This window comes from Euprymna scolopes, chromosome 29 (assembly GCF_053919585.1).
Source record: "Euprymna scolopes isolate OS-2025 chromosome 29, ASM5391958v1, whole genome shotgun sequence".
NCBI classification, from domain to species: domain Eukaryota; kingdom Metazoa; phylum Mollusca; class Cephalopoda; order Sepiida; family Sepiolidae; genus Euprymna; species Euprymna scolopes.
The window spans coordinates 78,100,805-78,127,959 of NC_136510.1; the positions used below are offsets into that span (position 1 = coordinate 78,100,805).

The following is a 27,155-nucleotide window of genomic DNA, read 5'->3' on the forward strand; positions in this document are numbered from 1 at the left end:
CTTGATAAGTGGTGACGTTTATGTAAAAAAAAAAAAAATTTCTGAAACTCCAAAGCTGACAGCCTCATGTTGCCATCTTTGTTCTCATTTTCACTTAAGTGCTCAGCACTACCTACATTTCCAACTTAATAAACACTTTAAAATAAGTTAAAACATCACAAACTTATCCAGGTAGATAGTAAAGTAACTTTATTATTATTATTTATTAGCAATATATATATATTTTTTACCACTTTTTCATTCTGTTATCTATTGTAAAAAATACCCCAAACTAAATTATTACATAATGCAACCACATACTCAAATTATTACATAATGCAACCACATACTCAACAACAAACACAGTATTTCTGTGGTCTTCTCTTTCATCTTCTCTTTTAGTTCAGGCCATGTCGTTGTCTCTCACACGTTGGCGACTGCCAAGGAGGTGCACTGCCTTACAAGTATCAAAACAAACAACTCGGAAGAAATTGATTTTTCAATATTTTTCCATGAATTTTTATTAATTTTAACTGAAAATTTGTATTTTGCGGATCATTATTATTATAGCATATAATAATAAGTGGAAAAATTAATCCGAAATATGGTAAGGCCGCATCTTGACGAAGATATAAAAAAACGAATTTCAGGATTAAGGCAGCTCAAAATGATTACAAGCAGATTTTTGATATTTTAAGAAAAGAAAAAGTGAAAACATCTCTTTCTGTAGTGAAGTGAATTGGTCAAAGGTTCGAAGTCGAATGCTTGGTAAAAGGAAATCTGGATCTGGTCACCCTAGAGCATCCACTTTGAAGGACAACCACAAGCTTAAATTAACTGTTTTGAAGGATTGAAAGAAAACTTATGTTGATCATAGCAAAGAATTCAAAACAGGGGCTGGAAATTCTCTTTCTAGATATACAATATCTAGACGAATGAAAGAAATGGGATTTTCTTCTAAAAAGTGTGCAAAGAAGCCATTTTTATCTAAGAAGAACATCAATGATAGAAAGAGATTTTTCTCATATTATGGCAAGAAAGATACAGACTGGTTCAGGAATGTTTTCTGGTCAGATGAATTAAGATTTTGTCTTGTTATTGATGCTCCCGGTACTCCCGAATGGTGCAATCGAAGAACTGGAGAAAGATTTTCACCAAGTTGCATAAAAACGACAGTTAAACATGGAAATGGAGAGATAATGGTATGGGAAACTTTTACTGCAGCAGGAGTTGGGAAACTTAATAGATGTGAGAAGTCAATCAATGCAAAGGAATACATTTGAATATTAGAAACAGAACTGTTACCAAGAATCCAGAAGCTGGGAATACTTCAGAACATTATTTTTCAACATGATAATGCCTCTGCACACACTGTTAAAGTCACAAAAGAATGGTTTTCTGAGAATTCAATTAATGTGATATTTTGGTCAGGTCAAAGCCCTGATTTAAACCCAATCGAGAATATTTGGTCCATAATATCTCGTGCATTGGATGGAAGAACCTTTTCGAACACTGATAAATTGTGGGAAGCTGTGCAAAGCGAATGGAATAGCATCTCCTCTTCACAGTGTTCCACTTTGGTTGAGAGCATGTCTAGAAGGATTGGTCTTTTAAAGAAATTAAAAGGTAATGCGATTCCATCCTACGCATTTATTAAAGTAAATGTCTTGTTCTGTGTTATTTGTCTCGTTTAAGTTTCCTTGTTCAATTGTTCTTTGTTCAATATAGCTTTTAGTACAACAAAATGTATAAAATTTGTTTGGCCCATTTTTTTTTTTTGCTCACGAGTGTATATTGGTTGGATTCTGGGTGCGCGTGTGACACCATCATGGGAAACAACCTTTTAAGCATTAAGGTTCACATCTATACCTTCTGTCAAGGCTGTGTTTGTCACTTAGTTGATGAATTCATTTCCTTATCTTGGCCTCCTAAAGCTTTCTCGATCTGGTCCAATCCACAACCTGCCATCGATTGTCCCAAACTGAACAATGTCTAATAAACTGCTGTAAAACTCACTGACACTCCTAAAATATATTGATCTTCATTGTCCGATTTTTTCTTCCTCTAACTGCCACACCTTGATTAACAATACTATTTCAGCTGCTTTTGTGTACCTTGGTGAACAACTTCCTATCTATTTTCTTTCAACCAATCCCACTTCCTATATCTTATTCTACTGATAAACTCATTTCATCTTTTTTAACGCATCGATAGTATTACAACATAATTATGTACAATATTTAAAAACATTTAGGAAGTTATTATGTAAATTTAACAAAAAATATTTCAAATATGTTGACTTACTTTAACTGCATGAAATTTCTCTATCGCTGTTTTAGGCTTGTACTACAAGAGAAAAGAAAAAAAGAAAAAATTATTGTAAAAAGAAATACATGCGTAATACCAATTTTCTGGCATCTTTGGTTTCAGAGCCTTGCCAGGTAAACCATTATTTCAGACTAGTCACAGTGAGATAGCAGAAGAAAAGATCAGCATCTCTACGATTGCTATAGTTACCATTGATGTGAGACGTCACTACCCAATGAGTCAACTAGAATATGCAAAATTAGATGAACAGCTATTTCAATCATAGAAGAAGGTGACAGATAATCTGTCACAATCCAATGAGTCAACTAGAATATGTAAAATGAGACGAACAGCTGTTTCTGTTGTAGAAGAAGGTGACAGACAAGACAATCTGTGGCAATCAAAGAATTCTCTTATCTATTCATTAAGTAAAATAGTATTTTCATCATTAAATTGGTTGCTTGATTGTTTTGTTTCGCAGCATATCAATCCTTTTCATGTTATTAACTATCAAATCCAGTCATTTTGGTAAAAGCTTTTATGCTTCAAGTTCTTAATATCTTCAAATATTTATTCATGGTTTTTGCTTTGATTATTTTGTTTTATCGCATATCAACACTTTTCAGGACATGTAATACTAAATCCAATCATTTTTGTATAAGTTTTTATTAGTGTTGGGACAATAATTGGAATCGGGAATTGGAAAAATCGACACTTCTTGGGATATTGGAATCAGAAAAATTTGTGTCTATCTTTCGATGCCAAAAACGATTCCTTTAATTATTTTTATTTATTTGATTTTGTCTAAAATAAAATTTTCTGCTACTGATAGTAATAATAAAATAATAAATATTTATTGATTTAAATATTTATTGATTTAAATATTTATTGATTTAAATATTTATTGATTTAAATATTTATTGATTTAAAACTACCAGTAAAGCTAAGATCTATATAGATCATCTCTACAAGTATTTTTTTACGTTTGAGAAAATACATGCGCATTTAACATGTATTTTTACAGTATCCAGGAAAAAATTGCAACGTTATAGTCAAATATTTAGAGATTTATAAAGAATCGGAATTGGTAATTATATCGGAATCGGGTATTTAGCACCGAATCGGTAATTATATTCGAATCAAAAAAATATTAGAATCGTACCATCACTAGTTTTTATGCTTCAAGTTCTTTATATCTTTAAATCTCGTTGGTTTATTCCTATTATTTGGATTCATCAGACTAGTGTTCTCATCTGGAGTGTCATTTTCACAATATTTTAGTCAATGTAACCTTCGACCTTCTTCATGTGTAGCTTGTTGAACTCGGACATGTTTCTGTCAAACTCCAAAATTTGGATAGAATTTCAAACAGATCCCTATGTTAGGAAATAGGTCGAACATAAGAAAGAAATATGGTAAATTATATTGTAGACACGTTTAATCGGAAGTGAGGGTCAGCTGATTGGATCTGCATGTGAGTCATGTGTTCAGGTTAACTGGAGTCAGTGAGTTTGGGTTTGGATGTAGAGAAGAACAGACGGCTTAACAGGTCGTCCCCTCCCCTTCACTGGGGGGGCGCTGACGTGTGTGAAAATAAGACATTGAATTAACCATGCAAGCAAAGACATTCACTTTCCATTCTTCTGCTATCGACATCTGGAAGGTGAATAAAAAATGTATAAAAACAATTTTCGTCTTGGAGTGAATGAATATTCGTCCAAAACAGGTTTCCAGTCTCCCCTCCAAGAACAAGATGAATTCCAAGTTGACAAGATCAACGACACATGAAGAAGGTATACCCAAAATACATGTACCACACACACACACACACACACACACACACACACACAACTGCATATGAACAATTAGATATGAATATATCACAAATAGACAGCAACATTTAGACGATCATACAACGGTACCCTTTTATGATACCAACTATACAACAAACTCTATTTTGGTGCTCGTGTTCCAGGCATCCATACAAGGGTGTGAAAAAAAATCGAACCTGGAGGTTACCAACAATACAACACCTATATTTACTTCATGAGGGTAGTAAGCTCTCGTTCTGTCATTCATGACTGGATAGAGGTGCTAAGTAATTCACAATTGTATTTTTTGGTCGCCCACACTGAGAATTGAACTTTCAACCTTCAGGAGAAAATCACTTTTACAATTGATTTTTCCAAGTACTCTAACCACAGGTCCTTACGGTCATTACTAATATTATGAATAACCAATCCTCATCTCAAAAATTCAGAAACATGACTTTGTTTCATACAAGAAAATTGTGTTTTTTTTTTTTTTGTTTTTTTTTTTTGGCTTTGAAGAAAATTATTTAGTTCTGCAAAGGGGAAAAAAAAAAAAAAAAAAAGGACATCAGGATTTGGTGCCTTGAAGTCAAGAAACTGATATCTTCAGACAGTGTAATCTGGTTGCACCGGTTTCATCATCAAACATGCAGATTAAATCGGCACATTTACAAATGTATTACAAAGATTAATAAATGTTTTAAAAATTAATTATGTTTATTTAATTTAGTAAAAAATTTAATGTAATCTATGGGAAGCAAAAGGTAATTATTTATTTTATTTCCTTATGAAATGTTTGCTAGGTTCCTGTTAGGTATCAACCTGAGATAAGTGCATGCAAACATGCAACAACATTACTTGGACATTTGTAAATAAACGGGATAAATTGCTTCGGGCAATTTCAATAAATGACTCGGTTAAAATGGCTGCCTCCAAAAAAAAAAAAAATCGGTTCAGTTCTAGTGGATATGTGGACTGAATATTATTTCATCTTGCAAATGACTCAGCTATATTGAACTGGACGCCATATTACTTATCCATCATCAGACAAGTAATGAAATACAAATTATCTAAAATTAAAAAAGAAAAAAACTTATATGGCAGTGTACCTATCAATCATGGGTGGGGGAGGATGAGATGATGATGATATTAAGTAGTAGTAGTAGTAGTAGTAGTAGTAGTAGTAGTTACCATCATCATCATATTAGGTTTAGTTTGTTTTATATGCTGGTACTTGTGCAGATTTTGAGCTGGATGTATTTGAGCATCCACTCGGTTTTGCTTGGAATATGACGTCAACCACTCTGGTTCTTTTTTTTTTTTTTTTACAAAGGAGTCACCACTTACCAAGGCCCGGGGGCCACTCGAGGATAAGGGTTAATGAGTGTACGGAAGTTAATGGGAAAATATCGTAGTAATCGCTAGTAGAGGAAATTTAGTAAATTGGATTACTTAAGGGGAATGGCTCATCAAGAACTTGTTCACATTGGGCTTGATTGAAGACGACCATATTGTAGTCAGTTGGAAAGTAGAAAAACGGAACAGAGTTCCACAGGCGTGCAGTTCTAAGAAAGAAGCTTTGTTCATGGAATCTATGTTTAAGTTTAGCTACAGATAATGAGTGGGGGAAATTATTGATAGTGGTTTAAGTTAGACGAGTGTTTTTTGTGAAAGTCATGCGAGTGGGGATCATAGATTGGAATTCAGACGAGCACTTACGATGAAAATAATGATAAAATAGAGACAGGCTCGCAACGTCTTTTCTGTGGGAAAGAGGTTGCAGGGAAGAGAAAAGGGCTTCCCCCACTAGGTTACAAAGTCTATTTTGAACTCTAATTTACTTGTGATCTGATAAGATGCCGAGCAATAAGTAGACGACTTTTGGATAAATATTGGAAGAAAAAAAAAAAGAAAAAACAAAAAGAAACTAGATGGTATATGGAAAGCATGAAAACTAACAGAACTGTGGTTTTATTAATGTTAGACAAACAACTACAGACGTCAAAATAAGAAATGAATCGGATTCCAAAAAGAATTGAATTACATGCGGTGTTAAATGCATCATTGCAAAGAGAGGCTCCGTCAACGAAGGATGTGGCTGGAGGTGCACAAACCTTTTCTTAAAATTTTCTTTGACAAAAAAAAAAAAAATAAATAAATGATAATTGAACATTTTTTTTAATCTTTTCTTACAATTTTCTTTGGAAAGAAAAAGTTTGAACAAAAAAAAAAAAACTTGAAAAAAAAAAATGATACATAACTTATTTTAAAAAAAAAACAACAACAACTTTTGTTTGCTATTTACCGGCTATCCTCATTGTCTGAATTGCAAGTAAACGAACGGAGGCTGGTACGCATAAAAAGTTATCAAGAGATTAGCCTCGAAACAGTGCGTATTTTCTCCTGATGTACTAACGTTATCTGGAAATCGAAATGTAATACCCCACAAGTGAAAACAAACTACAACTAATTAACAAGTGGAACAACTACAATAAGAAGGTGACAAAACGATCCATATTTCTATCCTTAATATCCGACACTAACTGGAAGCTGAAGGGGTACACTTCACATTTGAACATAAAGTTATTTTAATAAAAGTCACCGAACAGACGAATCATCAAGCATTTTGTTTTTTTATTTCCATTTTAAATGTATATCGTCGGATTTTCAAAATCCTTTTATTATATTATATATATATATATATATATATATATATATATATATATATATATATATATATATATATATATATATATAACACACACACACACACACACACACACTAAGTAATGTGATTGATAATTTAAAATTTAAAAATCAAATTATAATTAAATTAAAAATCCGTTTCATAAGAAGGAACAACAACAAAATCAATTATCTGTCAGATCGTTTCGGAAAACAGTGCTTTTTATTGTGGTAGACATCAAGTTACGGACAATAATTATTACATATAGTTTTTTAATTAGCAAGGTCTCCTCGTCAGCAAATTTTGAAGGGTTTTTATTAAATTTAAAAGACACCATAAATAAACCTAGCATTAAAAGTAAGGCAGATGTATATGAAAATATTGAAATAAAAGGTCTAGATTTAAAATTGATAAGAAAATTAATATGGGTTAGAGATAGAAAAGAAATAGAGTAAAATATAGATTTGAATTTAAATTATAAATTTTCTTTAAGTACATATATATATATATATATATATATATATATATATATATATATATATATATATATATAAGTGAACGTGCGTGTGTGTGTTTGTGTACATTTCCCTACGCAATAACTCTGTCAATTTTAGTTTACAGACTCGAAATTTGATATACAGGGTACTGAGATTTGGGAAAATCGATGTGATCGGTTTTTGGCCAGAAATTTGGCGATTAAGGGGTCAAAGTTCAACGATTTGACCTTTGAGAACTCTACCAAACTCCTCTGACAATTTTGGGTCTACGCACTTGAAATTTTAGATATAGGTTCCTTGGACATGGATCGAACTTAATAACTTGATTTGAGCCCAAAACAATAAATTTTAAGGGGTCATAATAGGGGCCAAAGTTTTTTAAAAAATTGACCTCTCTGCGGTCTCTTCCAAATTACTCAGACAATTTCTGGACTAAATATTTGAAATTTTACATAAAGGGTATTCAGAGATAGGGCAAGCTTTTTCATTAGTTTAGGTCGAAAATTTTTAGTTACCAATATATAAATGAATGTATGTATGTCTGTTTGCATGTCTGCCTTAAACTGTCAATAGAGGCGACGGGTTTTACCAAGATCAGTATCGTTTTAAAGTTCGAGTTTTCATACAACAAATATCGAAAAATTGGCTAAAAACATATCTTCCCCTTCAACTAGGCACTTTTCTATAGGGGGGGGGGTCACTTTTTTCGCCGATATTTTTTAAAGTTATCCCCTCCTTTAGATTGTCTAGCCTTAATTTTTAAAAAATGTCGCTTCCGGTTTGGCGGTGGTCATAACAGCATAAACGTTAGGTTTTACCCCGTTCTTTTCCTCCTTTGTGGTATGGGTTCGAGCCTGCTTTCCTACTACCACTTTTTTTTTTTTTTGCTCAACATACACAATCCAAACACCCGGGCAACGCCGGGCTGAAATGCTAGTATATATATATATATATATATATATATATAACTACTTCATTTAATCACATAAATTAATATACAAAGGTATAGTTTTATGTGTTAATTTTCAGTATTTACTTCAAAAGTGCTCAATACATAGCTAGAGCTAGGTAGTAAGTTATGAAAATATATATGGCAATCAAGCTCCACAGAATATTCCGCGTTTCATCCATAAACCTGACAAATTCTCACAAGGATGAAATTCGGAATATTCTGTGTAGCTTGATTGCCATATAAATTTTCATAACCTACTATATATATATATATATATAAACGTATTTTCAAATAACTTTTCGTTATAATACCTTTACTTCATGTATCATTTTAAAGAGCGCTTTTCGCTCTATCTGATCGTTTAAATTACAATCGTTAAAAAAAAATTGTCTTCTTTTCAGAACGGTGAATGGAAAAAGAGCACATTTTCTTATTTCAATTAGAAAAAACAAACAAAAAAAAAAAACTACTGAAACAGCTCCAGGAATCATTACTGAACGCAAAGCACAATGGTGGTTTAAGAAATTTCGTGGTGACGACAGGAGTCTTGAAGATGATGAGCATAGTGGTCGGCCGTCGGGTGTTAACAACGATCAATTAAGAGTCTTAGTCAAAGCCAATTCACGCACAGCTGTTCGATAACTTGCTTCTGCATTATATATATATATATATATATATATATATATATATATATATATATATATATATATATATATATGACGATTTCCAACCACTTGAGAGAGATTGGAAAGACAAAAACACTTGAACAACAACCAAAAGAAACGCCGTTATGAAGTGTCATCTTCCCTTCTTATACACAACAAAACCAATCCGTTTCTTGACGGGGTTGTGAGTTGCGATGCAAAGTGGGTTCTTTATGACAATCGATGATGCTCAGCTCAGTGGTTAGATGCTGACAAAGCACCATGACACTTCCCGACGCCAAAGTTGTAGTAAATGAAGGTCATACTGACTGTTTGGTGATCTGCGACTGGACTCATTCATTACAGTTACAGTTTTTTGAATGTAGGCAAAACCATTATGGCGAAGGAGTACTGTCAACAAATGGATAAAATGCATCAACAACTTCGACAACAACACCCTACATTAGTCAACAAAAAAGGCCCAATTCTCCTCTACGACAATGTCCAACGACATGTTACTAAACCGACCCTGCATAAATTAAACAAATTAGGCTACTAAACTCTGCCTCATACGTCATACTCTCCAGGCCTTTAACCTACTGACTACCACTTTTTCAAGCATCTCGATAACTTTCTGCATGACAAATGCTTCAAAAACCTAAGCAATATTAAAAAGACCTTCAGCGACTTCATTACCACCAGAACGCAAAATCTTTACGCTACTGACATAAATACACTTGTTTTGCGTTGGCAAAAGTGTGTTGATTCTGATGGTGTTTATTTTAATCAATAAATTTTGTTTGAGTCGAGATATGTTCATCTGAATTTAAAAGTTAAAAACCGCAATAACTTTCTTGTCAACCTGATACAAATACACAAGGGCACAAAAGTTTATCAATGTTTAAAGACTTCCAAAGTTCTTTATCTATCCGTTCTGCCTTCTCATGTCTGCTGTGGGTGGGTCTTTGGTATTCAAACCCACAGAACACATGATGCGAGCAACGAAGTAAGAAATAAAACACACACACAAAAAAAGAAATAACTCCCCCTTCCCAATTCACAACTGATACGACAGCTGGCATCCATTATATCACAAACTCTTACCAACAAGAAAGAAAATGAAAAAAAAAAAAAAAAATTCCAAAAATCTGCTTCATTTTTATTAATGGCAAATTTGACATTCAAATCACACGTTTGCTTTGCAATGTGAACATCTATGGACGCAACATTTGCCCCTGCATGGAAAAGTGTTGTTACATTATGACTGGTGCATCAACTATTAGTCTCTCCCTCTTGGACAGGGTCCAAAAAAGGGTGCCTAATTTAATAGGTCCTGCAAGTTCTAGCTTCCGTACCATTGCCACAATGCTGAATCCCTGTACTGAAAATCCAGCTTCCCAAAAATGGGCCACTATGAAATAAAACTATAAATTACCTCAGTATAGAAGGATTTGTCCTACATTGACCAAGGATAGATGATATATAGTTTAGCATAGGAATTGATACTACACTTCGTCTCTAACGAAAATACCAAAGATTTCACAAATCTTATTAGGATATCAATATTTGTTAAAATAAGTAGTTACATAAAAATTTATTGTTTTTTTTTTCATTGCTTATCAAGACCCAAGGGCCACTTGAGGATAATGGTTAAATGAGTGTCGTGTGGATGGTGAGACAACACCGTGATGATCCGTAATGGTGGAACTTGAATAGGATTTGATTATTTCAGAGAGTGTCTCATGCCTTATTTACATTAAACTTGAAAACGACCATGTTATAGTCAACTGCATAATCGCGTTGACACACCAGTTCTCATCAGATCATTGAAGTTAAGGAACGTTGAGCCTGGTTAGTATCAAATGGGTGACCATTTTGGAATTCTAGGCGTTGTATGTGTTCTCTGCTTATCTCGGTATTTGTTTCCAGTCGTGCTGTGCTTCACTTGCCACTGGTATTTAACAATGTCATTTGAGGAGAGGTGTGGTTGGAGATTGCGCACCTCCTGCCGCAAAAATTTAATGCGCAGGTAACCCTTCACGGGTATCCTTAATCTGTCCAAGACTGAAGGAGCCTGCTTTTTTTTTTCCTTTTTTTTATAGTCAATTGGGAAGCAACTCGTGGTATTGTGTTCCACAAACGGACAGTTCTAGGAAAGAAACTTTTCTCATGGAATTTTTATTTAGTTTTAGGCACTGACACTTGTTGTAGCTAGACAAGTATTTATTGTGAATGTTTTGCAGGGAGGGGAGGATGAAGATTATAGACTGAAGCTCAGTCGAGCATCTGCATGAAAATAATGATAGAGCAGAGATAGACTTGCAACATCTCTTCTGCGAGAAAGAGGAAGTAGGAAGGCGAAAATGTTCTTGCCTACTAGATTTCGAAGACGGTTTTGTACCCTGTCAAGGCAGGAAAGGATACTCTTAGACGTTCCTCCCAAGATGTGCCAATACTTTGATTTTTTTTACATGCCTCGGCCAAAAGCGCTTTTGAGATGCATAGATAAGACAAAATAAAACTTACTTATTTCAAATCTGGCAGATAAAATCCATTTATTACAAACGCTTGTCAATAAAGGAAAAAAGATAAGAAAATAAATAAATTGCCTTTCACATTTATTAGCTTTACTGCATGGCATATTTGGCAATCGGAATAAAATCTTTCTTTTTTTTGTTTCTAATATGATTTCTATGTTGTTATGGCGCAGAGAAATATTGGCATATTTTGTTTCTGAATTTTGGAGATGAGGATTGATCATTCGTATTATTTGGATACTTTGGACTATTGTTCCCATTTTGAGTGTAATTTTCAAAAAGATTTGGCTGATGTAACCTCCGACCTTCTTCAGGTGTAGCTTGTCAAGCTCAGAAATCTTTCTGTCGAATTTGGGAATATGCACAGAATTTCAACCAGAATCCTGTATTTAATCCTGGGAATAGCATGCTCTTGTTCCTCAAAATATAATTGCGAATTACTTAAAATTTCTACCTTGTCATGGCTGACGGAACGAGCGCATGTTATCTTGGTGGACTAAATAAAGCGTTCTGTTTGAAATTCTGTGCGGAAAGATTCCTGAGTTCAACAAGATACACCTGAAGAAGGTCAGAGGTGACATCAACTGAAACGTTGTGAAAATTACACCCAAGATAAGAACAGTAGTCCGAAGAATACAAATAATACGATTAGAATATTTCATCGAAATAATTCACTAAACTGTTTTATTTTATTTTTTTTATATAGAAATCGCTCCAGACAAAGTGTGAAGCCACTTGGTGTAAGGCACTAACACGAACAAAAGATGATTATCACAAAGGTTGGAGGTGCCTGTTGACCTTTGTCTTGAAAAGACCAACACTATAAGTAGCAGGAAAAGAGTTCTACAAGCCTGCAGTTCTTGGAAAGAAGCTACCGAAATAGGAAGCTGTATTACAATGAGGTATAAAAACAGAAAATTGATGGAGACCACTAGACGAACGAGTCAAACGAGCTGAAACAAAGGAAGCAGGGAATAGATCAGACAATTCTGAAGGACACATGTCCATAGTATTCATAGAAAAGATTGAAATCAGCAACATCATGTCTGCGAGAAAGAGGTTACCAAGAAGAGTTGACCCAATTGAATTACAGATACGTTTATGAATGTATTTATAAAAGTAAAACTTTTTTTAGTTATGAAAGCCCTTCCTGTATGTTTATTCATCACTCCTGGACACTAACCCAGTCGAAATTTTAAACCATCAGTGACAACAGCATATATAGAGTGTCCTACCTTCCAAATTTCCACTCATAAAATCATCAAATAAAATTCATAATGATTTCTACAATCGAATTATACCTGGTACGGCAATCATCCTGATAAGGTTGTGCCAGCTTCCTTCAAAGGAGGAGGAATTTTCTCAAGAATTCAATTTTTTTAGGAGAGGAAGGTGTAACAGCACGAATGGTTGAGAGTGAGAGAATCAGCAGCAGTCGATGACTGGCTGGCAAAGGTATCAGCAGCAGCCGTTAAAGCATGTATGCAAATTAGCAAGTGTGCATGAGCTTGGGCCACAAAAAAGAGAGAGAAAAATACACCATGAGGTTGGGAAGAGAAGCAAGTTGCATGAATGATGGACGTGTAAATATGAGGGTGTGAGGTGGCAAGAACAGAGGTTTTCAAAAATCACATCACATGAAAAGACTTTTGAAAAAATAATGAAATACGTTATTATTGAAAGAATCATGAATAAATGCATCTCATTTGCACTTAAAATGGGTCTGAGAGGTTTGAAGTGTAAGAACACAGTTAAAAAAGTAATGGCCATGCCACGTTATAGAGGGAGGTAACTGTACAGTTTATCTCATTTTTTAACCTAGTCTTTTCACTGCTATTCTTCTTCATTAATTTTTCTGTTGAAATAACTTCTCAACAGTGTTTGTCTTTGAATGTTTTTGGTTATTCCGAGTATGTTCATAAGGGATTATAATTAGACTGGGCTAGTGTTTGGGAGAGATGGAGAAGAATCATAGGTTATTTTGGTCATCCATAATTATAAAAGTCTCATTTTCATAAATAAATACTTGTACGCACCATAATTAGACTGGGCTAGTGTTTGGGAGAGATGGAGAAGAATCATAAGTTATTTTGGTCATTCATAATTATAAAAGTCTCATGTTCATAAATAAATACTTGTAAAAGCTATAATAAGATCGGGTTAATGTTCGAGAGAGATGGAGAACGTTATTTTGGTCCTCCATAGCTATAATTAGGGTGATTTTCATAAATACATGTTTGTAGGTTTACATATCAGGCACTCTCATTATAGTTCTCAAGACAACATAGAAACCTTACTTTCTATACAAAACGGACATTGTTGACTTATCCTGATAACCTACATTGATTGAACTTTACTGACTTGAAGGAAAAACTCTTTTGCTAACGCTCTTTGTTTCTAAGCAGTGCAACAGTCTATTTTGGTTTTCTGTGTGGTAATGTTTGTATTTACAAGAAATCTCATTACAAAACAAAAAGAAAACACACACACACACACACACACACACACACACACACACACACACACACACACACACACACACACACACACATATATTAGTGATGGGACGATTCCAAAATTTTTCCCAATTCCGATACAATTACCAATTCCATTCTAAATTTCCGATTCAGATACAATTTCTGATTCTTTTAAAATTTATAAATATTTAATTAGAGATTTGTTGTTTTTGTAACGTTTAAAATTATTACATAAGCCCCGCTAATTTCCACGTATATTTTTTCTGAAATTTTTTCCTTGTAATTGATTGAAAATTGTAAGACTACAAAAGATTTATTTTGATTTTTAAACAAAGCCAGATTGTATCAGTTTGTCGTTAGCGTACAACATGTTACTTGAAAGTTTTCATAAACAGTTGAAAATAGTCGACGATTGGTAGGCAAAATGAGAAAACGATGTAAGAACAAATTATTTAACCATGCCCCCTCCCATTGCTATATTCTAAATAATACTGTTACTATTTAGAAAACCATTTTTAACATGGAGAGGGTGTGGGTTTTGTGAACTATTCAGTGCCCTCTCTCTATGAATGAAGTGATAATTTTATTTTAATCATAAGAAATTGGTGGGTTATTAAATTGATTTACTTTGCTGTAAAAAAAAACAAAAAAAAAAATCGAGATGCAAATAATAATAACAACACCACCACTACCTTTGGAACACTGTTCTGCTGGCATGCTTCCCGGTTGAATACAACATGGTAGCTTTCAAATCAAATGTAAACAATTTCCTGTTAAGCTGTCCCAATAAAGAATCAAATTCTACCCAATTAACAACATAAGTAATTACTATACCACCATTTTACATTCATTAATGCTTATCCTTGAGTGGGCTTCGGGCCTTGATAAGTGGTGATTTCCAAGTAAAAAAAAAATGTTGGAACTATGATATTGATGATGGTCACAATGTTGTCAATATCCATGTCATCACCTACATTTCGGTAAGAATAAGCAGGAATGAACTCTCATGAAAGCAATCAATTCTATGTTCAATTACAATAACATTTATTTTACATTCGATTTTGGGGCACTATCTACTAAAGCTGAGCCAATCACCGCTTATTAAGGCATATAAGCCACTCTAGGATAGGGTAAATAAGTGTCAGGTGGATAACACCGTCAGAGTCAGGAATGGTGGAACTTGGGTAGGGTTTAATTATTTAAGAGGACGACTAAACATTAACTTAATTTACATTAGACTTGAAAACGACTATGTTATAGTTAGCTGGGAAGCAGCATGTGGTACTGCGTTCTACATACAGACAGTTCTAGGAAATAAACTTTGCTTATAGAATTTTCGTTTAGTTTTAGGTATAAATACAGAATGAGAGAAATTGTTGACAGTTTTTTTTTTTTTACTTGGAAGGTCACCACTTATCAAGGTCTGGAGGCCACTCAAGGATAATAGTTAAGTGTTAGGTAGATGGTGAGACAAGATCAGTCATGGTGGAACTTGGGTAGGGCTAGATTATCTAAATGGACGACTCAATAGGAATTTATTCACATTAGACTTGAAACTGACCATGTTATAGTCAACCAGGAAGCAGATAAACGGTATTGTGTTCCACAGACAGTTCTAAGAAAAGAAACTCTGTTTATGGAATTTTCATTTAATTTGAGGCACAAATAGCGAATGAAGAAAGTTATTCATAATTTTTCCAGCTAGGCAAGTATTTGTTCTTAACATTTTATGGGGAGGAAACATAGATTGGAGCCCAGTCGAACACTTACCATAAAAGTATCGCTAGAGCAGAAATAGACCTGCAATGTCTCTTCTGTGAGAAAAAGGGAGTAAGGAGTTGTAGCTAGACCAATATTTAGTGCAAATGTTTTACAAGGGGGGGGGGGAGACCATAGATTGAAGCTCAGTTGATTTTCACTATATATTTTAATCCCACATAATATGTTCAAAAGAGAGTCGCCAACCGAATAGGTCCCAAGCTGTCAGCAAAGCTTCAACCTCTGTCCCATCGACGAGATGTTCATCCCTCTGCCCGTTTTACAAGTATTTTAATTGTGGATGCTCCGACGAACTACAAGCCCTTGTACCCCCTCAACATAAATGCCCCGAACAAACTCAACAAGCAGCAAAGTCCCACCCCTACACAGTAGAGATCCCCAGATGTCAGAAAGCCTTCTGCTCTAATAGTTTCTTTCCCAGAACTGCTAGACTTTGGAATTTCCTTTCGGGTTCCTGTTTCCCCAACTGTACTGACATGCAGAAGTTCAAGTGTAATGTAAACAGACATCTTGCTGCTCAACTCCCTACATAGTATCCCTGCAATTTATGTCTGAGATAGTAGCCTCCTACATCAAAATGGCAATGTGCCTTGTTTGGGGTGAAAATGCAATTAAAAAAAAAACAAAACATGCTATAAGATATCTCAGTTTTTGGATTGAGTTATGTTTGATAAAAAAATTCCATCTTAATAGTTCCGATTAGTCATAATTTGTAATTAACTCTGCAAGTTACCTATCTCTTACTTGCTATTTATTACGTTCACCGTCTTTTTATTTTATATACTCACGCTTCCATCTCTCTCTCTCTCTCTTTTTTCTTTCTTCCTCTCCCTCTTTCAAAGATAGTAAAGAAAGAACAGAATTTAAAAAATTGGAATAGTCCATTGAAAACAAAAGGGAATATCACCACAAACAGTAATACTATTAAACCTATAGTTGTAGAGAAAATAAGAAGGAGTGGAGGAGAGGAAGAGTCGGAGATAACGAGCAGAAAGAGTCTTATTGAGGATTTTGCCTTTTTGCAACAGCACAGATGTAAATGCATGCAAAATGACCGGTAAAGAAAAAAAGACTATAAAAAAGAGAACGAGGATGATCACAAGAGAGATGTGGATAATGTTCGTGATCACATGCGAGGCGTGAATGACGCTTGAGAAGACGATCGCATGAGGGATGTCACCAGTGATGGGATTCAACCGGTTCGCATGAACCGGTGCGAACCGGTGCTTAAAATATTATGAATTTGGCAAACCGGTTGTTAAAATTACATAAACCCCTATTCAGACCTGTGTTAATTAGAATATTAGCAAAACAATTATTAATAAATTTATACTTAGAATAGTTGGATATTTAAAAAGTTCTATAACTACATTATAGTAGATTCTTTATTCTTATTAACATAACAGTTTATATAATATTAATATATATATATATATATATATATATATATATATATATATATATATATATATATATATATATACAATCTGTTTTCTTAGCTCCTGTTCTTAAAAAATTTGAATCCCACCACTGGACGTCACAGCAGTAACAAGAGAATGAGCAAATAAATGTCGCTGTACAAAACAAAAAACCTTCTTTTCTATTCTTTGTCTTGGTCTCCGTTGCAACTAAAACTACACACAACGTGTGTTAGTCTGCGGACAACGTTACATTTTATTTTTTATATTTAACGGATTTGCAAAACTCACTTTCTCTGATTGAAACAATTTAACTCAAGATCAATAAATTTTTTCTAGTCTTACATATTATTAATAGTCAAAAATAGCAAAGAAAGAAAAGACTAAAAAAAAAATAGTGGAAGAGTCGATTCTAAACAAAAGGGAATATCACCACAAACAGTAATACTATTAAACCTATAGTTGTAGAGGAAATAAGAGAGAGAAAGAAAGACAGATAATGAGCAGAAAAAGTCTTATTTGGTACTAGCATGGCTACGCGGCGTTGCCCGGGTAGGGGAGGTGGTAAAGTAAGACTATTGAGTAGTAGGGAGTGCCCATATGAACGCAAACAAAAAAAATAGCCGCAGTAGCCAAGCTCAAACCTGTAATGTGAAAGAGGACAAGAAGGTCAAAAAAAGCAAATGCGTTAGCCGTCTTGCCTACGGTGCACTTATGAGGTCACAGGTCTTTGAAATAACATCTTTTAAACGTACGGTGAGATCGCTAGGCGTGAATGACTTGCAAAAATGTTGATGCAAAAAAACAGCTCAGTTGATGGTTAAAGAATTAATGTGAATAACCAATTTTTGGATATTTGTTGTCTGAAAGATTGATCTTTCTAATGATACCAATTTTGTCAGTGTTTGTTACATGTGTCGAAAGTTTTTGGCAGCCACACAAACGCACACAGACACACACACACATATACTAATACACATATTGCCTTTTATATAATAGATTTTGTCTTTTTATTTTTTATATTTAACAGATTTGCAAACTCACTTTCTCTGATTGAAACAGTTAAGCCCAAGCTCAATGGGTGACCTAACGGGTCTTTTTTTCTTTTTATTTATTTATTTTTTTTTTTTTTTGTGCATCTATAGCGTGTTCGAGACAAATTTGATAATCTTTTTATGTATTTTTCATTTCAAATATATTTGCAGCAGTAAAGTACAACAGATAGTTGCTTCCCTGTACTATTCGTGGGTTCAAGAAAGCACCGGAATATTAGAAGGGAGTTACCTTCATCATGATTTGCACCGGATTAAAAAATTTTGGAAATATTAGCTGCAACTTAGTACTTCTGCAATACAGCTTGTCTATTCCTGTAGCTTCTTTCCAAGAACAACTGACTGCTTTCCTCCTGCCTATAGCATGAGTCTTTTCAAAACTAAGACCAATAGGTATCCCCTGTCTTTTCAGCAATCACATTTCATTCTTGTTAGCCCATTATGTCAAGTGGCTCCACACCTAGTCTGGAGCAATTTCCATAAAAATAAAAAATAAAATAAAATAAAAACACACAAAAAAAAAACAACTTTATACTGTGAGCTGGATAATAGTGATGGAGATTTAGAAGCAGTGGCTAGTAGGAAAGATCATAGAAGACGTTCTGGCTGTTTCACCACAATGAAATTCGTTAAGAAGCTTTATTATCAGTCATTGTGGGTCAAATTTGATTGTTTTTTAATAAACTAGCAGTTCAGCCCAGGTTTGCTCGGACCCTATGTACTGTTCATAACTTTATGTGCATATGTAAATATATATATTAAAATGTTTGACTCATGTTCAGGTAACCTACATCTAAAATTTCAAGCGTTTAGACCCAAAATTGGCGAAGGAATTTTGTAGAGTCTGCAAAGGTCAACTCTGTAAACTTTGACCTCTTAGCAGCTACATTTTCGCCCAAAAACTGATTAAAAAGCTTGCTGCATGTTTGAATACACTTTATGTAAAATTTCAAATGTTTAGACCCAAAATTGGCTGAATAGTTTGCTAGAAACCGCAAAGGTCAAATCTTTTTAACTTTGACCCTTTGGTAGTCAAATTTTCGGCCAAAAACCGATTAAAAAGCTTGCCCTATGTCTTAATACACTTTATGTAAAATTTCAAATGTTTAGACCAAAAATTGGCTGAGAAGTCAAAATTTTTTTAACTTTGACCCCAATTTTGACCCCTTAACATTTATTGTTTTGTGCTCAAATCAAGTTAAACAGTTTGATCCACGTCCAAGGAACCTATATCTAAAATTTCAAGTGTTTAGACCCAAAATTGGCGGAGGAGTTTGGTAGAGTTTTCAATGGTCAAATCGTTGAACTTTGACCCCTTTACAGCCAAATTTCTGTCCAAAAACCGATTAAAAAGATTTTCCCGAATCTCAATGCCCATTATGTCAAATTTCGAGTCTGTAGACTGAAAATTGACAGAGTAATTTGGTAGGGAAATGAGCACAGACAGACAGACACACAGACAATTTCACTTTTATAGGCATACTAGCAGCTCAGCCCTGCTTTGCTCGGGTCCTATGTACTATTCATAACTTTATGTCCATCTATCTATATTTTTATAAAGTAATAGGGTTCGTGTGTTTCTGTCTGTGTGTACAGCTCTCCATCATCAACGAAATATAAAGGAGGTAAGATCTCTCCTGGTAGAGAAACATTAGAACCCATTTTAGGATGTTTCTGTTAAAGGAGACATAAGAATCTATGCCTAATTTCTTTATATACTAGTCTACAAACCACCCCCATATCGAATGACTTATGCTCATTTGCATATCACATTATATTAAATCTCTTTAACTAATTACCTCGACCTTATTACATATTGGAAATATTCTAATTATTTCAACTGTACTATTTACAAAATCTATTTAACATTTAATTATTTAATATATTTTCATTTAATTTTATATTCGATTTATTTCACTTTACGTATATTATCAAAACAATTCATTGGCGAGGAAAGCTTTATGTTTTGGGATTGTATTGAAAATGTAATGGAAATTTCAATTTCGTTCCGTTTTAATCTTTTATATTTTACTTGCCAATATAATTGAAAGAATACAATTCAACTATCGTAATTTTATATAAATAAACAAAAACAAATATTTAAAAATAAAACTTTATTAAAAAAGAAATAATTTTATTTTTAAATGAAAAAAATCAATTTAGTAAAATAATTGTATTAAACACCCCCAGCCTTGTCAGCAAACCTGTAAACCTATAAAAGTTAACATTTCGAATGTAAACAGTGATTTTTCGATTTTGTTAGCGCTTGCCGCAATTAAAGACAATTAAAACGGAACTAACTTTATTTCCATTCTATTTTTTAAACAACCCCCAAAACATAACGCTCTCTTCCAGTTATAGCCAATTTTTTTTTAATTAAATAAAACAGGTCAAAATAAACAGATAAGCGCATTTTCTTTTACATTTTTCTTACAACCATTGTCATTTAACCAACTGCAGGATACCGTTACTTTTGTGGGGTTGTTTTGAAAATGGCACGGAGATTATAATTTCGTTCCAATTTAATCTTTCTGGTCGAGCCTATTTCGAAAGCCTGTCTTATCATAGATTTGAACTACAAATAATTTATTACATTTTGATTATTACTATCTTAAGACTTAAAGCTTATATTTATTTCATTTTTCTATTTATATATTGAATTAGTTATTTCCAGTCTTATTTAAACTTAGTGCTTTCTTTAAACCGGATGAACCTTTTATAAAAATATGAGTTTAACGTAAAGAACACGAACAAGGTTTTATTCAACTGAATTTCTTCCAGTTCACTAACAAAATATATAAATTTAAAAGAGATATAAATAATAAAATAAAAAGGTTATGTAATTTAAAAGAAATACACGTACTCACAAAAGCAGAACTTTTTTTACACATTTTTTTCTTTAAAACCATAACAATGAGACTAACAATTACCTAGATCTTAGTAATTATTTGTTTTAATAGAACTGTTTTAATTGTACTGTTTACTTAGTTAACCTAAGTTGGTATTACATTTATTTTACATTTACTTTTTTTTTTTAATTATTACTTTTAGACTGTGACGTTTACACCCGGAAGTAATGAGTCACACGTAGGTCGCTTTTATTCATTCCTTTTGGTCAAGATCAAAGTGTAGTATCTGTTCTTCAGATGCTGCACTTCATTTTCTTGTTCTCTTTCGGTGGAGGAGAAATCCTTCACGACTGAGACAATTTTTATTTTTGTACCTTTTCTCCACGTTAAAAAACGACCCTGGTGTCTAACTCTGTCCCGTGGGGAGGCATAGTAAATAGGTACAATATAATTGTTTATAATTGTACTATTCAGAAATATTATTTATAGTTCGTCCATTTCAGTTAGTATACATTTCCTTTACGCTTAATTAATTTACAATCATTAATATCGTTAAACAATTCCGTTTAAAACCGAAATTATGCCACCCAAACGAAGTAGAAACGAAATTGAGGAAGAAAGAATGGAAATATTGGAAGCTAATAGACTAAGAGTTGCTGCAATTCGCTCCAATGAAAACAATTCAGATAGAGAAAGACGTCTAGAACTTAACAGGATACGTCAAAGAGAAAGGAGAGCAAGACTGTCAGATTTGGAAAGAGAAACCCAACGTGAAGCTGACAGAACTAGACATGCTGTAAGGCGGTTAAATTCATCACAAGATGAAATTCAAGAAAGGCAAAGATATGCACTGGAAAGAGAAGCAATATTACGATCGAATGAATTATATGAGGTAAGTAGACGTACACAAGGTCAGTTGAGAGTGGCTCAACGACATCAGAATGAATCGGAAACCCAACGAAGCTTTCGCCTATACCAAGGGCAACAACGAGAGGCTGCATGGAGAGAGAGTATGACTTTGCCCCAGCAATTGACAGAAAACGAGGCAGCTAGACAACGAATGACTGCTTTGAGACACCATGAAATAGAACACTGCAATAGAAAAGGATTGCTCTACAACAAAAATGACTCTCTCACTACAGCTGATATAGGAAAAATGGACAAAGTATGTCAACATTGCTCAGCTGTAAAATTTAAAGGAGAAACCCCTGGTTGTTGTTGTTCTTCTGTTGTTGTGCTTGATAGCTTTCCACCACTGCCTCAGTTGTGCTTGATAGCTTTCCACCACTGCCTCAGTTGCTTCAAGATTTGCTCTCCGGCAATGGTCCCATCTCTAAAGATTTTCTGCAAAATCTACGCAGTTATAACAATTGTTTTGCAATGACATCATTTGGTCACAAAATTGCGGCAGTACATGGGTGGAATCCTTCTTTTAGAATTCGAGGCCAGGTTTGCCACCAGATTGGGAGTCTTTTACCACCTGAAGATGAAACAGCAAAGTTTATTCAAGTCTACTTCTTGGATAGTCTGGAAGAGGAACTACATAATTGGGGACGTGACAGTAGACTCAATAGAGACATTCTCCAAAGTCTGACTGAATTTTTACATGAGAACAACAGCTTCATTTGTCAGCTGAAAACAACAAAGGAGAGGATTGAAGAAGAACACTTGGTAGAACATAAAGTTGTCATAAGGGAAGACCGAAGGCCGCAAGAAGAGCATCCACGGCGATTCAATGCTCCAACAACAACGTATGAGATTGGAATATTAATGGAGAATGAACCAACAGCTAACCGGGATATTGTCTTGCGTTTTAGAAATGATACATTAAAATGGATCTCCGAACTACATCCCCTCTACGATACTTTAATGTACCCGTTAATGTACCCCTATGGTTCTCCATCTTACAACATCTACATGAAGGCATCCAATGGGCGAAAAGTTACCCAACAGCAATTTTATTCGTACCATTTAATGACTCGGCCTGGAAACTATTTTCTCTGGTACCGAAGGCTATTTCAACAATGGCTGGTGGATGTGTACTGCAAGATTGAAACAGAACGTTTACAGTTCCTGAGGCGTGAGCAACAGACCCTGAGAGCTGACAATTATAGCAACTTGAGAGATTCAATTCTTAGGGAGGATGGGAATCCAGAACAGTTTGGTCAACGAGTTGTTCTTCCGGCAACTTATACAGGAGGCACTCGATACATGTTTGAGCGTCAAAGTGATGCCATGGCATATGTTCGGCGAATGGGCCGAGCCGACCTCTTCATCACGTTCACAACAAATCCAAAGTGGACAGAAATTACAGAAAATTGTCTTCAAGGGCAAGACCCTCAGGATCGTCCAGATATTGTTGCCAGGGTTTTCAGGCAGAAGCTAAAAAAGTTACTTGAATTTATTAAAAAGGGAGGATTTGGCAGGTTGAGGGCTTTCCTGTACAGTATTGAATATCAAAAAAGAGGACTGCCGCATGCACACATCCTCACCTGGCAGACCCCAGAGGACAAACTTCTACCAGAAAAAATGGATCTCTGCATATCTGCAAAGATCCCTGACAAAGAGGAAGATCCTGATCTTCATGCTAAAGTGATGGCACATATGGTGCATGGACCTTGTGGACCATTTAATCCAAATTGTCCATGTACGATTGACAACAAATGTTCCAAAAAATACCCAAAAGAATTTCTTCAGTGTACCGAGCAAGGCCAAGACTCTTACCCCAAGTACAGGCGAAGAAAACCAGAAGATGGAGGCCAGACTGGTACAATAAGGATGAAGAGAAATGGTCGGTATGTTAATCAAGAAATAACAAACCAGTGGATTGTTCCGTACAACAAGGTCCTCCTTCAGCAGTTCAACGCTCACATTAACGTAGAAATTTGCAGCTCGATCCAAAGCATCAAATATGTTCTCAAATACGTGAATAAAGGATGTGATCAAGCAGTGTTTGAACTACAAAGAACTGATGGAGCAGCTAACCAACAAGGCCAAGTACAAAGTCACATTGTGGATGAGATCCAGCAGTTCCAGAATGCAAGGTATGTCGGCAGTTCAGAGGCGGCCTGGAGGATATTGGAACATCCCATCCATGAACATTTCCCCCCAATTGTACAACTTTCTGTTCATCTTGAAAATGGGCAGCATGTCATGTTCTCAGCTGATACTGCTCTGGAACGAGCCCAAGGTCCACCGCCTGCCACAACTTTGACAGCATTTTTTCAACTCTGCCATGAGGATGACTTTGCAAGGGGTCTCAAATACGTAGAAGTCCCTGAGTTTTACACTTGGAACAAATCGACAAAGAAATGGATGAGAAGAATGCGTGGGGTACAAGTTGAAGGTACTGAAAATGATGATGTATGGAAGGCACCATGCATTGGGAGAATCTACACGATTAGTCCAAAAGCAGGGGAGTGTTATTTCTTACGCCTGTTGCTCAATGAGGTTGCTGGTCCAACTTCATTTCAAAATTTGCGAGCATACAATGGTCAGGTGTTTGAAACATACAGAGCAGCGTGCCTTGCTCGAGGCCTTCTAGAAAATGACCATCACTTGCATCAAGCAGTAGGAGAGGCAAGTGCCACTCAATCACCTTCAAATTTGTGAAGCCTATTTGTGATAATTTTAACAGCCTGTGAGCCAAGAAATCCTCTTGAGATCTGGATGGCTTTTCGTGATGTAATATCTGAAGACATTCTTCACAGATACAGGCAAGAAGTTAACAATCCAGAAGCAGATTTTAATTAGGACATCTACAATAAAACTCTTTGTCTAATTGAAGAAAAAGTTCTCCTTATGTGCGGTCAACCATTGGCAAACTATGGATTACCTGCACCAACGCAAGGGAGAGATGAAAGACTCGCGAGAGAGTATCAACGTGAAGTTACTTATAATCTTGAAGAACTTTCCCTACAAGCAAAAAATATGCAAGAAAAACTGACCGATTCTCAAAGAGAAGTTTACAATTCATTCATGGCAATGTTGGAAGCACAAGGTGAAATGAACAAAAACATGATGTTTCTTGATGCTCCAGGTGGTACGGGCAAGACTTTTGTAATCAATTTGATCCTTGCAAAGATTAGATCCATGAGAAAGATTGTGCTTGCAACAGCATCCAGTGGCATTGCTGCTACTCTACTACAAGGTGGCCGCACTCTTCACAGCACTTTTAAAGTACCCTTGGATACTCATCGAATGGATCAGCCAGTTTGCAAAATTACTGGTAACTCAGCCTTGGCAAATGTAATTAGAGACACCTCTGCAATCATTGTAGACGAAGCCCCAATGACGCACAAGAGTGCTTATGAAGCAATTGACCGAACACTGCAAGACATCACAGGAAACAAGAATCCCATGGGTGGCATTCCAACCTTATTTTGCGGTGATTTCCGTCAAATCCTCCCAGTGGTTAAAAATGGCACAAGGGCTAACATTGTCAATGCAAGTTTGAAACAATCCTATCTCTGGAGGCACGTTATAGTGAAGAGACTGACTACTAATATGAGAGCCTATATCTCTGATAACACAGCTACAGCAGACTTCTCAAAATTGCTTCTCCAAATCGGTAATGGTCAGTTTCCTATCACTTCTTCACCTGACACAATTAAGATTCCAACTGCGCTTGGTAAATGTGTCGGTAATCAGAAGCAACTGAAAGACAAAGTGTACCCAGACCTGCAAAACAATGGAAAATCACCGGATTGGCTTGCTGAGAGGGCTATTATTTCGCCATTAAACAGCAATGTGAATCATTTGAACAATTCAATAATGAATGAATTTTCAGGAGACACAAAGCAATACAAGTCAGTTGATTCGGCTACTAATGAATATGAAGTTGTTCACTACCCTGTGGAGTTTTTAAACTCTTTGGAGATATCTGGAATGCCTCCACACATTTTAAATCTCAAAATTGGATCGCCAATCATGATTCTTCGATCCTTGGAACCGCCAAAAACAACAAACGGAACCAGATGTGTTATCACCAGATTGCACACCAATGTACTTGAGGCCACCATTTCCTGTGGTCCCTACAAAGGCGAAACCGTTCTACTGCCAAGGATCCCCTTAGTTCCATCGGACTCAGAACTTCCATTTAAATTCCGGAGACTCCAATTTCCTGTGAAGGTGTGTTTTGCAATGAGCATAAACAAAAGTCAAGGTCAGACATTTAACACCATTGGCGTAGACTTGACATCAGACTGCTTCAGTCACGGTATGTTCTACGTCTCCATCAGCCGGACAGGAAGTTCAGAAAAACTCTACATTCTGGCTCCAAATCAAAGCAGCAGAAATGTAGTTTACCCTGAGGCTCTTCAGTGAAAAGTTCGAGAAATGGATATGAGGAAAAACTGACATGATCTGATTGTGGTAAGTTTTTAGTATTGAATGTGCAAGATAAAATTTAAGCAAGAGTTGAAAATTACTTCAATGAAAAATTTACTATGTAACATCAAGTAACCTTCCTTTTTGATGAAAATGTTTTGTGAAGTTCCTGATTGAATTTCAGTCACTACACGAGGTAGTTAAAATGTTAATCACCTTATGCAATCGTTGCTCTTACAACATCAACTTACTGGAAAGGTGCTCACAGATTTTGGTACCCGAGTGCGCAACAAAGCTCCGTGCGAAGCACGGGTATCTTTGCTAGTATGTATATATTAAAAAAGGTGAATATGTATGGTAATGCCTTTCTATATAATAGGTTTCCTTAACTACCATAGAGAAAACTTGGTAGAGACCGCCCAGGTCAAAATTTGTTAAAACTTTGACCCCAATTTTGACCCCTTAACATTTATTGTTTTGGGCTCAAATTAAATTAAAATGTTTGACCCATGTCCAAGTAACCTATATCTAAAATTTCAAGTGTTTAGACCCTAATTGGCACAGGAGTTTGATAGAGTCTGAAAAGGTCAACTCTGTCAACTTTGACCTCTTGGCAGCCAAAATTTCGCCCAAAAACTGATTAAAAAGCTTGCTGCATATCTGAATACCCTTTATGTAAAATTTCAAATGTTTAGACCCAAAATTGGCTTAATAACTTGCTAGAGACCGCAAAGATAAAATCTTTTGAACTTTGACCCCTTAAAATCCAAATTTTCAGGAAAAAAAAAAAAAAACGATTAAAAAGCTTGCCCTATATCTGAATACACTTTATGTAAAAT

General features: G+C 35.1%; 3 protein-coding genes across 13 annotated transcripts in view; 2 read left to right on the top strand and 1 right to left on the bottom strand.

The window, feature by feature from the left end:
* LOC145252734 (uncharacterized) overlaps positions 1-27,155 on the top strand; it is a 676,168-nt gene that overhangs the window by 614,392 nt on the left and 34,621 nt on the right. For 2 of the 4 annotated variants that reach the window (XM_080112601.1, XM_080112600.1), the window contains one exon: positions 12,120-13,910. The exons of the other annotated variants lie outside the window; for them this stretch is intronic. In XM_080112601.1, coding sequence (XP_079968727.1) covers positions 12,120-12,239 — 120 coding nt within the window. In that variant the 3' untranslated portion in view covers positions 12,240-13,910. Of the gene's footprint in view, positions 1-12,119; positions 13,911-27,155 lie in introns of those variants that run through there. 4 annotated transcript variants of the gene reach the window in all.
* Positions 1-27,155, bottom strand: part of LOC145252731 (NADPH:adrenodoxin oxidoreductase, mitochondrial-like) — a 314,252-nt gene that overhangs the window by 199,522 nt on the left and 87,575 nt on the right. For 5 of the 8 annotated variants that reach the window (XM_080112589.1, XM_080112587.1, XM_080112588.1 and 2 more), the window contains one exon: positions 2,284-2,325. The exons of the other annotated variants lie outside the window; for them this stretch is intronic. The gene's annotated coding sequence lies outside the window, so the exon portion shown is untranslated. The remainder of the gene's footprint in view (positions 1-2,283; positions 2,326-27,155) is intronic. 8 annotated transcript variants of the gene reach the window in all.
* The window catches only part of LOC145252733 (rho GDP-dissociation inhibitor 2-like), a 170,618-nt gene continuing 169,623 nt past the window's right edge, over positions 26,161-27,155 (top strand). Inside the window, exon 1 of the mRNA XM_080112598.1 lies at positions 26,161-26,361. The gene's annotated coding sequence lies outside the window, so the exon portion shown is untranslated. The remainder of the gene's footprint in view (positions 26,362-27,155) is intronic.